This window comes from Anticarsia gemmatalis, chromosome 26 (assembly GCF_050436995.1).
Source record: "Anticarsia gemmatalis isolate Benzon Research Colony breed Stoneville strain chromosome 26, ilAntGemm2 primary, whole genome shotgun sequence".
Lineage (NCBI taxonomy): Eukaryota > Metazoa > Arthropoda > Insecta > Lepidoptera > Erebidae > Anticarsia > Anticarsia gemmatalis.
In genome coordinates this window covers 5455132-5469406 of record NC_134770.1, presented here as the reverse complement: position 1 = coordinate 5469406, position 14275 = coordinate 5455132, and the positions used below count along the sequence as shown (strand labels likewise).

Below are 14275 nucleotides of genomic sequence, written 5' to 3'. Positions count from 1 at the left end.
TATAATCGCTTTACAATGCTAGCAGTCTCACCGACTTCTTCAACAAAGCTCAAAAGCTTCACTTAGCAAATAGGTTTAGTCGTTCATAGGACATGAGACTGACTTAATATGTGTTGTTGCAGTACCAACAAGGCCAGACGGGTAACTCACAACAAGACCAAGCGCAAGCGTGGGCACAATATTATCAGGTAAATATATTATCTCATTCAAATTTACACTATACTCGGGTCATTTCAAACGTGCGAACTAAGTCATGACATTTTATCGGAGTCTCTCGCCCGCACTTACACATTATCACATTAATTTCATTATTTTAATTATGACGTAGTTCGCACGTATGTAACGGCCTGAGTATAACTATTGGGTCGGGGAAAAAGGTGTACGTTACGCCAGCAAGAAAGTGTCACCTAGAGTGATATAAGTAGAACGTATAATTAGTGCGCAATCTGCTGTAAATGTGCGCCGCATAAAAAAATTGTGCGTGTTGTAGTTTTGAAAAAAAAACGTAAAAACGATTCCTGCTGGAGTAACGTTGTTCTAGCAAGAAAATTCTAGACGAATTATCGGAGAGATAAAATACATACATGGGCAGAGAGCTTATATTTGTGCAAGTATGTGCGCCATAAATATAATTTGTGCGTCTTCAGGTTTTCGAGATATTGCGTTTCTCGCTGCAGTAACGTTTTGCGAATTCGTGTATCTCTAAGACCATTTTATGTGCGCCTGTAGAATGAACATACACGAATAGCTCTTAATTAGTGCATATTTGTGACATAATTAGATGCCAGATAATCTTTATAATTTTCAAGTAATCGCGCTTTATTGAAAACTTAAAATAATATTGTAGCGCCTAAATGAGAAGACGTATAAGCTCGCTAAAAACTGTATTCGTTCCATCTTGTTGTTTATAATTACCATAAAAAGTTTCAAAACAGAACCTACAAGCGTTAATGAATAATATTACTAAAAGTCGAAACGACGGCATCATAACTTTGACGCCAACAAACAAGAAACTGGCTCAACCTAAGATGTGTAGATGTAAACCAAAAATTAGTGCATTTATCAAATAATATATAGTAAAAATATCCAGCTTCAACTGTTTCGTGTTAAGTAAATATTAATACCAAACCAAAACAGTTATTCAGCGCAGGTTATCCGACCAAATTCGAATGACTACAAAAAAGCGACGGATTCATACGTATCGATGACCTCCTTTATTAAACGTATTACACCTAAACTGTGTTCGTACAGTCACGCTCAAATGTTCGTTGGGAATTATTATTACAATGACCTAATAAAAATATAATATATGTATATCTAGGTATTAAATGTACTTTCTGATCATATGAAATCAAAGAGCTTGTTGGTTTAAAAACATATTATTTTTATTATCATAATCATGATTCTTAAAGTAATTATGGCAACAAATCACAGATCAAATTTTCTACCTATAAATATTAGAACAAACATTGTTCAATTAAACTATTTGTACCTTGTATAGTCATTTGGTATTATTTAAAATCACAGATCAGTTTTTCATTTACTTAAGTACACAAACAATAAAATCACTTAAAGTAGTTCAGTACCATCATGGCGTGAAATTTAAATATTAAGTAGTTGTTGTGCCCAAGTTATGAAGATGAAAATAAATTGTTCAATTGCAAGTATTTGCAGTTGAACTTGGATATAATAAATACTAAAGGTATCAATTACCTGCAAGAAGCTTGTCAATCATGTTTAAAAACAGAATGTCCACCAGAGTGTCACATTTGTCGCGGTGGAAATGTGTCATTTGTATACGAGGTGAAAGACATTATCATTTTTGAACTTCATGATATGTATGCTATGTTGGATGATCTGCCTCTTACCATCGAAATAAATAATAAGGAGTACACAATTCTATCTCTAATAGAATATCAGCCTACTTCAACACCCAAAGGTGTTGGACATTACAGGGCTCACTGCTATAGAAAAAATAGTAATTTATTTGAATGTTACGATGACCTTTATAGTAAAATCCAACGGCGCGGGCACTATAATATTATGCCACATATAATAGTCTACTTGTTAGAATAACATGGTTTATCTGAATTTAGCATTTGATTAGGTTTTTATTACGTTCGCGTACTATATAATCATACCCAAAACATAATTATATCTCGGCCAAAACAACAACTACTTAATATTTAAATTTCACGCCATGATGGTACTGAACTACTTTAAGTGATTTTATTGTTTGTGTACTTAAGTAAATGAAAAACTGATCTGTGATTTTAAATAATACCAAATGACTATACAAGGTACAAATAGTTTAATTGAACAATGTTTGTTCTAATATTTATAGGTAGAAAATTTGATCTGTGATTTGTTGCCATAATTACTTTAAGAATCATGGTTATGATAATAAAAATAATATGTTTTTAAACCAACAAGCTCTTTGATTTCATATGATTAGAAAGTACATTTAATACCTAGATATACATATATTATATTTTTATTAGGTCATTGTAATAATAATTCCCAACGAACATTTGAGCGTGACTGTACGAACACAGTTTAGGTGTAATACGTTTAATAAAGGAGGTCATCGATACGTATGAATCCGTCGCTTTTTTGTAGTCATTCGAATTTGGTCGGATAACCTGCGCTGAATAACTGTTTTGGTTTGGTATTAATATTTACTTAACACGAAACAGTTGAAGCTGGATATTTTTACTATATATTATTTGATAAATGCACTAATTTTTGGTTTACATCTACACATCTTAGGTTGAGCCAGTTTCTTGTTTGTTGGCGTCAAAGTTATGATGCCGTCGTTTCGACTTTTAGTAATATTATTCATTAACGCTTGTAGGTTCTGTTTTGAAACTTTTTATGGTAATTATAAACAACAAGATGGAACGAATACAGTTTTTAGCGAGCTTATACGTCTTCTCATTTAGGCGCTACAATATTATTTTAAGTTTTCAATAAAGCGCGATTACTTGAAAATTATAAAGATTATCTGGCATCTAATTATGTCACAAATATGCACTAATTAAGAGCTATTCGTGTATGTTCATTCTACAGGCGCACATAAAATGGTCTTAGAGATACACGAATTCGCAAAACGTTACTGCAGCGAGAAACGCAATATCTCGAAAACCTGAAGACGCACAAATTATATTTATGGCGCACATACTTGCACAAATATAAGCTCTCTGCCCATGTATGTATTTTATCTCTCCGATAATTCGTCTAGAATTTTCTTGCTAGAACAACGTTACTCCAGCAGGAATCGTTTTTACGTTTTTTTTTCAAAACTACAACACGCACAATTTTTTTATGCGGCGCACATTTACAGCAGATTGCGCACTAATTATACGTTCTACTTATATCACTCTAGGTGACACTTTCTTGCTGGCGTAACGTACACGGGAAAAAGTCTCTTCGGATTATAGTATGTATGAACTTGTTATAAAATTTCTTTGACTTCAAGAATCACAAATGAGTACACGGTTCATTAGGTTTCTTTCAGTAAGCTCGTGAGGTACCCAAATATAAAGCTTTTTGGTGTAGAGAAAATATTTTATTACAGTTTCATATTATAATGCGAAAAGACTTTATCCCCGACCTAATATATTAGTATATCAGTGTTAGCCGAACGGTCTAAGCATGCGCTTCCCACGCAAATAGGATTCGATGGTTCGAACCCAAGGCAACAATACTAATCATTTTTCAAAGATATTTGTGCTGTATAATCAGCTGGCTTACTTTTGACAGACTAGAATTCCAGGTAATGTAAAATCGGACTCTGGAATTCCATACTAGTTCATTATTAAACGCTAGTTTAAAGTTAAACTAAATCATTTTATACCAGTATTTCATTACTGGCATTTAAAAGTACTATTTGATAGAAACTCGAATCTGATTCAATCAAATTCAAATTCTGTTCTGTCACAAGTAAGCCTACAAATTTCTTGTATTCAAAGCTCTGGTTTCTCAGGGTGTAGAGGCGGTGTTATTGGTTATAAACATAACAGAGCAATGTTCACGTTTTAGGGTTTACTAAACTGCGTTTTATGGTTAAACTAAATATTGGTATTGATTCTATTTTGTAGATAAATTGGCTTATAAATAATCTCTGTATGAAATAAACAAAATTATATCTGTTTTATTTCTTATATGTACTTAAGTTTTCTGCTGTTGGTTGTAACAATTTAAATGTGAAATTAAATTGATACTACCACATTTACTTGCTTTTTGTGGTTCCCTAATGGCGTGAGACGGAATATTTAACGTCCCACAGGCCGAGGTCGAGCCGGGGACCGAGCCGCCCCTCGCCGGCGGTGAGGACGACCAAACTGACCGCAAGGCCGAAAGCCTAATGGAACAACACACTAGTACTGAAATACAAGTGAAAGTTGAATTTGAGCATATTGAGGATAATGAAGATGAACAAGTGCATGAAGGTGATCAAGAGGGGCATGAAGATGAACAAGTAACTGAAGATGATGAACAATTGTATGAAAGTGACCAAGTTTATGAAGATGATCAAATAAGTGATGATGATCATGTAAATGAAGATGAACAAATAAATGAAGACGAACAAATAAATGAAGATATTCATGTGAATGAAGATGAACAATATTATGAATGTGAAGTAGTGTATGAAGACCAAGTAAATGATGATAACCAAGTAAACGTAGGTGACCAAGTGACTGTAGGTCCTCAAGTGAATGTGGATGCCCAAGTGAATACAGAAAGTAGCGAAAAAGAGGAACCAATTCAAGTGGTTCGAGTGAAAGACGAGGTCGAAGTGCATGAGTGGAACGAGGAGACAAAGAAACAGGGTCTAGTGACCATCGAGATTGAACCACTCCAACCTGAGGAACAAGTCAATGAACCGATACAACACACTGAAGAAACTGAACACGTTCCTGACTATTCCTTGTTATTGCAAGTAGATACAGAAGGAAACGTATCGGTCGGGGACGGCGCTCCTCAGCCACGTGTAGAAAATAAGACCTTCGACAAACCTGTAGACTTAAATAATTTCACTTGGTCCGAAAACAATTTGTTTCCAGGCATAAGAGCAAATTTTCGTGAAAATTGTGGAGCAAACATTAAAGGCTCGTCACCGATAGACATATTTAGTCATTTATGGGACCAAAACTTTATGAAAATAATTGCGCGTGAAACAAATCTTTACGCTCGGAAGATGATAAATGCCCGGAATCCGGCTGAGAAAGCACGAATATGGCTGGACACGTCTATGGGAGAGATTTATCGTCTCATGTCTCTAACGATTTTAATGGGAATTTGTTCGATGGAACATCGTGGAGATTATTGGTCTAACGGACTTTTAGAGATGCCAAAATTACAGACTATCATGACCCGAGACAGATATAAAGCATTGTTAAAATATTTGCGTTTTAACGATGAAAATCATTTGACGAAAAGTGAGGATTTAGAAATAGGTGAAATGAAACCTGTTTTAAACTATCTAAGTAAAAAATATCAAGAAGCCTACACCCCTCAAAGAGAGCTGTCATTGGATGAATCTCTGTTGCTGTGGAAAGGTCAACTTAGTTGGGCTCAGTCTCAAGAGAGCCAAGAAGCCGAGACCAATTTTAAAAGTTACGAACTTTGCGAGGCTTCTACCGGCTATACCTTGAAAATAATGTTATACAACAAGGAAGAATCGAGATCGACGCCACCTATTTACGGGTTTACTAACTACGCAGCCAAAATCGCGTTGCAATTGATTAATGATTATCTAGGTAAAGGCTATACAGTATTCTTAAGCAACTTTTACAATTCAGCAGAATTGTGCAGATTCCTCAAGGGGTGTACTACTGACGTGGTCGGCACACTCAACAGACGCGGCGAGCACGTCCCGAATCGCATATACCAATTAAATGAACGGACGATGCCACGAGGTATACCAGTATTCAGTCATTGCGGTGACGTATCGGTGACTGCATGGAAACAAGATAAATTAATGACTGTTGCGTCCACCTATCACGATTTAACAATGGTTAAACACGTTACAAACGGTCGCGAATGCTTAGTGCCTAAAGCGATCCGCGATTATAATCGATTCATGGGTGGCGATGATTCTAAGGATCTAAAGTTGAACATGTACATTTTTGATCGAAAGTCCACGTCTAACTGGCACGTCAAATTATTTAAGAGACTATTAAATATAACTGCTTTGAATGCTTATATTATTTATTGCGCCACAAAGAAAGGAAAAAATATGTCTCACCGAGAGTTTCGGTACGCGCTAGCGACAGAACTTTATGGGAAAGCCACACTTGGTGTGTCACGTCTCCCCGCGAATGCTTGCACTCGATTGATGGACTCACTAGGACACTACCCCGAACATACACTGATAGAGAGTAAAAGCGGAACTACTAGTGACGACAAGCAAGATCGATATAAATATGGGAGATGTGAGCGATGTTGCGCTAAAAAGATTCGTACTATTACGAATGTGACATGTAGTAGCTGTTTAGTATTTCTTTGCATTGGACAATGTTGGAAGGATTTCCACACTCTGAAGAACTTAAAAGAGTGAAAACAACTGTGGTATAGCTGTTTAGCATTAACGGAAATATGCTATGACAAGGTCACACTTAACGTGAGTTATTTCTTGTTATAATATCACTTGTATTATGACCAAAAAGCGCAGATGTGTGTTAATTATATTATCTATACCCAGATCTTCTTCTTCTTTCAAGAGGAACCCAGATCTTGACATAAGTATATATTAGCCCAGGTAGCTGGCTGTTAACCAACTGCTCACATCAGAATTTTCCCAGTAAGATTCTACAAATCGTGCAATACAAACTGTAAATTTCAAGTACAAATTAGAGAAACCAAATAACACCGCCTCACCGTGGTAGTATATTTCATGCCTTCCTTAGAATGCCTTCCTTTAATATAACTACTTAAACGACACTTATGTCCGGTTTCCGAGTACATTTAGCGGTTATCTATCCAAACATTTTTTTATATGAGTTTAAACTCTATTGAATAGATAAATTACCTCTAAATGTACCTCAGAAACCGAGGGTGCACGATTGTGGTAACTAAACATAACGCTATTGTTACAGAACTACAACACGGGTAACGCAAACAGTGGCGGCAACAACGCGGTCACGGGCGGAGACAAAAAGTGACGACGCTAGCAGTTACCTAGCATCGACATCGAACTGGCGACTGCACGGTTAACAATCTCTTGATGAACCTTCATACAGAAATTGATCAACGAAATATTTAATATGTACAAAAGAAATAGTTGAACGTTACTATGGGTTATTTTAAATCCAGGCTACATTCTCACATGCATAGTCAACACATGCTGTCAGTGGTCTGAGCTGTTTCTAAGATTAGAGATAGGACAGAATTAAAAATATAGAATATCTAGAACACGTTGTATGAAGGGTCAAATCTAGTTGTAGTTTAATGACTAGTCGCCAGTCGTTGTCGTACGCAGCAACATTGCAAAGGTTTAACCGATTCATGGCCAATGACTCAACAGTTGAGTCATTAAAAAACCTTTAACCTCGAATGATGGCGAAAAGCATTAAATCATTACAAGGAGCCAATGACTCATCAGTTGAGTCATCCTTCAGGGAGGCCGATGGCTCAAATGGTGAGCCACCGACCAATGAATGGGGCCTGGCTGAAATGTTCACGAAAATGAAGGTGGCAATGAATCGGTTAAACCAACATTAGATCATAAGGATCAGGTTTGATTCACGGCTAATACAAATTCAAGTTGCAACGAGCTTTTTACACTGTTAAATGTACTTCATGTACAAAAGATTTAGTAAAATTAGCACTGAAGTAAATAGATGAATGAAACTACAGTTTGTTCTTTGCATAGTCGTATAAAACTTATAGATAGTCACCGTAAGACTACTTTTGTTAATACCTAGTTGTTTCACATTGTTTTGTTTTGTAAAATTGACTTAGCAATAAAAAGTGGCTCATTGCAGTATCGAATTCTCATCATTGTTTTATATTTAGCAAAATTTTGTTATGCTTGCAATAAGCTCGTACTATTGTATGATGAAATTTATGTTTTTCTGTCATTTTAGGTGCAGATTTATACCAAATAAATGTAAAGCACCTTTTAAATCACCCGAGTTGTATATTATTGCATATTCATGAAATGCATTTTGATTATTGCTTATACTATCATGTAAGTAAGCACACCAGTATATTAATATATTCAACGTTTTAGTAACGAATGATGTACTAAAGTCAGTTATATTATGTACCAAGCCACTCTCAAGTAAATAACAGATAATTATACATATCGAAATACACTATCTTAAATGCAATATAAAGTTAGTATCAACGGTTTTTCTCACAAGAGCTAACCACATATTATTAGCTGTTGAAAACATTGTTGATGATTAATTTATGAAATCATCATCAATTTCATGTTTTTCTGTTATGCCATTAGATCTTAAGTGAATACTAGTTTTCATTAATTGCCAACCAATTTTGCGAGCATTCAATTGGTTGTGGTTGTGAGAAAATCCTTGATTGCATTTATAACTGCGTAAATATAGCTTGTACTGAGCGCGACGCTCAGAGAATAGAAATAGTGTTTAGTTCCAAGCATATTTCCTCGTCAATAGAAAGTATTATAATGTCATTTGAAGCAGAGTCTCCTGTGATCTTTACTTTAGTGGAGTGATTGGCTCTGATTACAGTTGAAATGTTGTTTTACTATTAGTATTTACAGTTTGTTCGATAGCTAGAGTATATTGGCAATATTGTATACCAATTAGGTATGGTGGTGACTTTTAAATTTAAATGTAATTAATATAAATTGGGGGTAGTTGTAAGTTTTTTAATGACTAAGTTACGTGAGTAACGTGATTGTGTGTGTGTGTGAGTGAATGATAAGCTCAAGCTTCTCTGTACAAATGATTAGTTAAGTGCGTGGCGCGTTCTAAATGTCACTACCGATAATTATTAATAATAAAATGTATTCAATAAGTACTTGTTGGTTTTCTTTTAAACTCCATTATCACGATATACAGTCATCATGTCTGGTAGAATGGCCAGATTAGGTAAGAAGGTGGAATTAACAAAACGTGTAATTGCAAACTTTTTACAGTTTATTCATTCAAAAATTATACTATTGCCAAACTTTAATGTTGACAATATTGTGAAAAAACCGTTAAATCACCATTCAGTGAGCGGAAAATATCCACAACACGTTTCCGCCTCACCGAATAGAATATACATTGATTTAGTTTATGTAACAGTGTTATATTATTTATATCTAGATTAGTTCGTTACATTCTCATTTAGTTACCACATCATAATAAAAATAGAGACTTTATCCCACACTCAAAACTACTAACATCAAATCGAAAGTCAACTCGCAACTATTATATAACTACAAATAAATTGTACAAACATTTCAAAAGTATACTTTTCGAGGTTTCAAGAACAAACGCATTACATAAAATATATCAGCTAAAATATGGCCTTAAATATAAAATACGCACATGCACACCCAAAAAAACTATATTATAAATAAATGCGAACACTAACTATGACACTAGAATAAACTTTGGTAAATAACTAACAAACCCACTTTTATATAAAGAGTGACGACCGAACACATGCTTTCATATTTAAATATATCCCATACATTGGTAGTTTATTTACCAAGTTTACATAATAAATATTTAAAAAAATCATTAAACCTTGAAATCCAATCATGAAGCTAAAAGGAATGTTGAAAGAACATTGAATTGCAAGAGAAGCTGGTAAAACAATTATTGTCATGTTAGAACAGAGAGTGACCAGCCAGTCGGGGTTACCAGATGAAAATAATATTGGCCTGACACACAGTACATAATGATAATTTTGTACATAACTATCATAGGACCAATTTTAAATATGTTCACTGAATGATTTGAGACTATGACACAAACAAATCTTAATGTTTCATCTGATACAACCCAGTCTTAAAGAGGACTGACGTGACGATTTAACAGACAAACTTGTAATAAATAGCAGAATCAAATGCAAACGTTACGGAATTATACCATTAAAAAAATGTAAGTAAGATAATATTTAAAAACCAAGAAATAATGTTAAATCGTCGTTAAAATAAATACAATCGACATTGTGGTGGAGATCTTTGGTTTTAGTTTGAACCAATCACATGACAGTAATTTATATATTTATAACATTAATAGTAAGAGCAAATACACTTATATTTTATTGTATACATACACTTTCACTGGCTCTGGACAATGTTTACCGGAACTCTTATCAACGAGGAATACTTCTGTCGAATAATTCACATTACAATAAATATAAGTTATTCCTAACATTTCATTTCTTTGATGAATAGAAAATAATAGTACCAGTTGTTATGTAATACTTAATCAAGTACAATTGCCCTTACGTTTCAAGAAATGAACACGAAACAAGATTAAAATATTAGTTTACATAATATATGTATAATAATTCTACCTTAAACATTTATATTTTATATTGTTATTCAACAGTTTAACTCTTTTAATTGCATATTATATTTATATTTCCAAAAAAACTACAGTATTTCTTATTGTGGAGTGACGTGCTTCACTATCGTTAATGAGAGAATGTCATGAATAGAGGAACTATGTAAAACTTATTAGAAGAGAGTAAATAGAATTAAAGGAACATAAAACATGGACAAATGATTAAATTCATCGAGTATAATATCATTTTTCCATTCACAATATATTAAAAATAGCAAAAAAATAAAATAAAAATCATGACTAACATTGTTCTAATTTCATTATAAGGACATATTACTTTAAAATAGAGACAATTAAAACATGCAAGTAGTAGTAAGCGCGTCACTCCATACGCACGATATATCCCTAGTTATTGTTAACTTGTAAAAATGTCATAATTTGAAACACAGAGGTGAAGAGTGGCACATCATTGTGGTAGTTTCGATACTTACACCTAACGCGTATTACAAGTGGACGACACGACGCACGGAGCATACAAACAAACAAATCTATTTACATTTATATAGTACAGTTATTGAAGGAAAACATTTTCACGTTTTATGTACATTTCTTTAGATTGATTTATTTCTACATTTAGCGGACTCGCCCGACTTCGTTGGTGTATATTATCCTGTTGATTCTATTCCAGTGGGATTTTGATCCCATCGATCCCATAAAAACCATGCTTTGACATAACATGTAAAAAAATAATAATCTAATTTTGTTTTAGCTGTTCAAACGTTATACTATTGTATTAACAGATTGCGAAGATATAACCATAACCAAACCCCTTTTTTTAAAAATCAAAAACAGATAATTATTTTGGTAACTCTTCTTCGACGAGACCTAACTAAGTTATTTGTGCCTGCTTATCCGTCACACTGTCTTTTCATTCATTGTAAAATTTAAACAACTACCAAACACACAAGAAACTGGTTGTCACACTATTAGAACATTATTTTGTATAATAACATTATTCTATGACCCACGAGGGATCATTTACTCAAAGAATATGTATTTTTATAACTCCGTGCTTATGTTTCCATTTGAAATACGATATTGGTTGGCGCATTGTCAAGTTGTGAGAAATACGGTTACAATATAATCATGTTACGCTCATATTATTTATAAAAGCCGCTAGTCTATCAAATGTTACTATGTAAGAAAACTCATGAAACATCGTGAAATGAAATTAATATTTTTTACCTAAATCCCATAATTATACCAATGGCACTTTTGTGAAATATCAGGATCGTAGCAAGTTTTAAAATGATTTTATCAAATATTGAGAAAGTGTACTAAAAAATAGCAGATAGAACGAACAGATTCGCATTCACGATTTTGAGCGACTAAACTGCCATTTGCTGAGCAAATTTAATTTAAAATCAGTAGGAATTTAACATAAAATATCCAATAACTACTTATTTATCCAAAATAACACAAAAATTAACGCCATAATGCATAACACAAATGTAATTTTCGCTTATTTATGAAACATAATTTAAACGAATCGAAAGTTATAATTAATAAATGTAATATTTTGTGCTGCGATCCTGCTAAACACGGCATAACACTTAAGAATAGCACACAGTATCATTGATAACACTAAATAACCCACGACACGGTACATTATGTACCGACCACAATATTACAGTAGTACATAGCACTAAGTGCACTTAACATTGTTATGTATCACACATTAACAACACGTTGGCCAACCTGATGGCGAATATGCTGGCCGATGTTGCTGGCAAATGTGTTGGCCAACGTGTATGGAGTTAACAATGGCGTGGGAGAAATAGAATAACATATCTTTCTTCAAATTTTCTTTACATTTTAATTATGAGAAATAAATAGTTTTTTTGTACAAAATCATAAATAGCAATACATTAATCCAGTTTTTAAAATAAGATGTAGGTATTTTAAAACGTTTTCTCTATTTTACGTCCACGCCATTGTTTTATGGGTATCTTAGGTAGAGTTTAACAATATATCGACAAACTATTTAACAAGATGCAGATGTCTAAACAAACTCATCGGAAATATTATTTAAATACATTGGAATATCACTTAAAACTTCACGCCTGTATTTTGATAAAGAATCAGCAGATATCTCTAATATTTTAATAAATAAGACACAATGTAGTAAGAGGCTCATCTACTACAAATTACTGGTTATTACTGTGACAGAAAAATCCTAATAATAATGACTGATCTGAGAATCGAACCTGATTACAATAGATAACGACAACCGTCCAAGCATTAAACAAGAACCTTATTATAATATTTCGAATCGAATACCATTTCATACAAATATTGGAAGTACCCTTTAAACCTCGTAAAAAACTCGCGCCAAAACAATGCAATATCTTTATACTTCTCCTTTGAAAAGCAAGCTTATACAATTCCACCAATTTTTTTAACGCTGGTCATACATTGTCGTTCTTGTTGGCGAACAAAATGTTGCCGTACAAGTTGGACGGTGTATGTCCAACAGTAACCGAGGTTTGCCTTAGGATTAACGTGATCAGTACAATAATTCGACGGACGGACTACTATGACCTACGTATATTTGTACACACACACGCGCGCTCACTCACATCCGTCACGAGTGAAATAATTAACAAAAACGATATTTTTGAAGTAATTCCTAAGTTAAACCTCCATTCACAATCTCAATTTTGAAGTTAATTTGTAAAATTGTCTCATGATTATATTTTTTTATTGACAACAGTATGTAGTACGTTTAATTATAATAATTCATTGAATTTCTCAAAAGTATGGAGGCTCTTAGGTAATTACTCAGTAAATTATTAATTTGACTAATTTAGGAGTAAGTTATATAGATATTGTAAATAAATATACTTTTAGTGCTAACAACGAGAGAGGGTCATACAAACTAAACAGCTTAATAAATAACCCTAACAATTAAAACTTGTAATAAAAAGAAAAGAAGCGGTAATTATATTAAATTTTAAGAATAAAAACTAAAGGCGTCCATGTTCAATTCCATAAAGTTAATTAACTTTAAATATTAGATAAATATTAGTTCCGTATAAAATAGGAACGTTAAATGGGACAAAATGACAACACTACTGCACAAAGTTCTCAATAAACAACCTCATTAATAAAAACAGAGGAAAATATAGCCGTCTCTGTTCCTCGTACAGGGTAAAGTGAGACGGCATATCTCAATTTTTATGTTAAGGATAGAATATTACAATATTTATAATATTAAATAAAGGCCGGGGTCGCGTCGAAGATTTATGTTCCCGCCAAATTTTTGACATATAATATTTTTTTTAATCACAGACACACGTACTATTTCAATCGGACCATAGACATTAATCGACTAAGGATTGAGGGTGTAATCGATTAGTGTTAGTTCGCGCGGCCCCGCCTGTAGTAAAGATCGACAATGCGCCAAACTTAGTATTAGCTAACATTAAACCTAGTATGTATTAGTTCGCACAACACTTCTGACTGCTTATCTGCAACAACGCAGTACGTCTTCTGCTGACAAAAATATCATTATTTATTACGAGATAATAAAATGAAGCAAGAACTAACCGTAATTTAGACAATTAAATAAATAAACCAATATTTTTGAAATATTCATTCGCTTAAATTTACTATTTCTACATAAAAATAATAGTAAACTTTGACTATTTAATGCACTTGGCAATTTAGAGAAAGCTTGCTTGCATATTATTTAGACAAATAGGTGTAAGTAAACTAGTAAAATA

General features: G+C 33.4%; 2 protein-coding genes across 13 annotated transcripts in view; one reads left to right on the top strand and one right to left on the bottom strand.

Moving 5' to 3' along the window:
- The window catches only part of LOC142984090 (uncharacterized), a 29982-nt gene extending 20976 nt beyond the window's left edge, over window positions 1-9006 (top strand). For 4 of the 5 annotated variants that reach the window (XM_076131415.1, XM_076131414.1, XM_076131413.1 and 1 more), the window contains 3 exons: window positions 123-188; window positions 4289-6625; window positions 7101-9006. In XM_076131415.1, the coding sequence (XP_075987530.1) occupies window positions 123-188; window positions 4289-6562 (2340 nt within the window). In that variant the 3' untranslated portion in view covers window positions 6563-6625; window positions 7101-9006. The remainder of the gene's footprint in view (window positions 1-122; window positions 189-4288; window positions 6626-7100) is intronic. The other variant, XM_076131416.1, reaches the window with a different exon arrangement.
- Window positions 9007-9104: 98 nt separating this feature from the next.
- Window positions 9105-14275, bottom strand: part of LOC142984091 (deubiquitinase DESI2) — a 30033-nt gene continuing 24862 nt past the window's right edge. For 7 of the 8 annotated variants that reach the window (XR_012960134.1, XM_076131417.1, XM_076131422.1 and 4 more), the window contains one exon: window positions 9105-14042. The gene's annotated coding sequence lies outside the window, so the exon portion shown is untranslated. Of the gene's footprint in view, window positions 14046-14275 lie in introns of all 8 variants that reach the window. The other variant, XM_076131418.1, reaches the window with a different exon arrangement.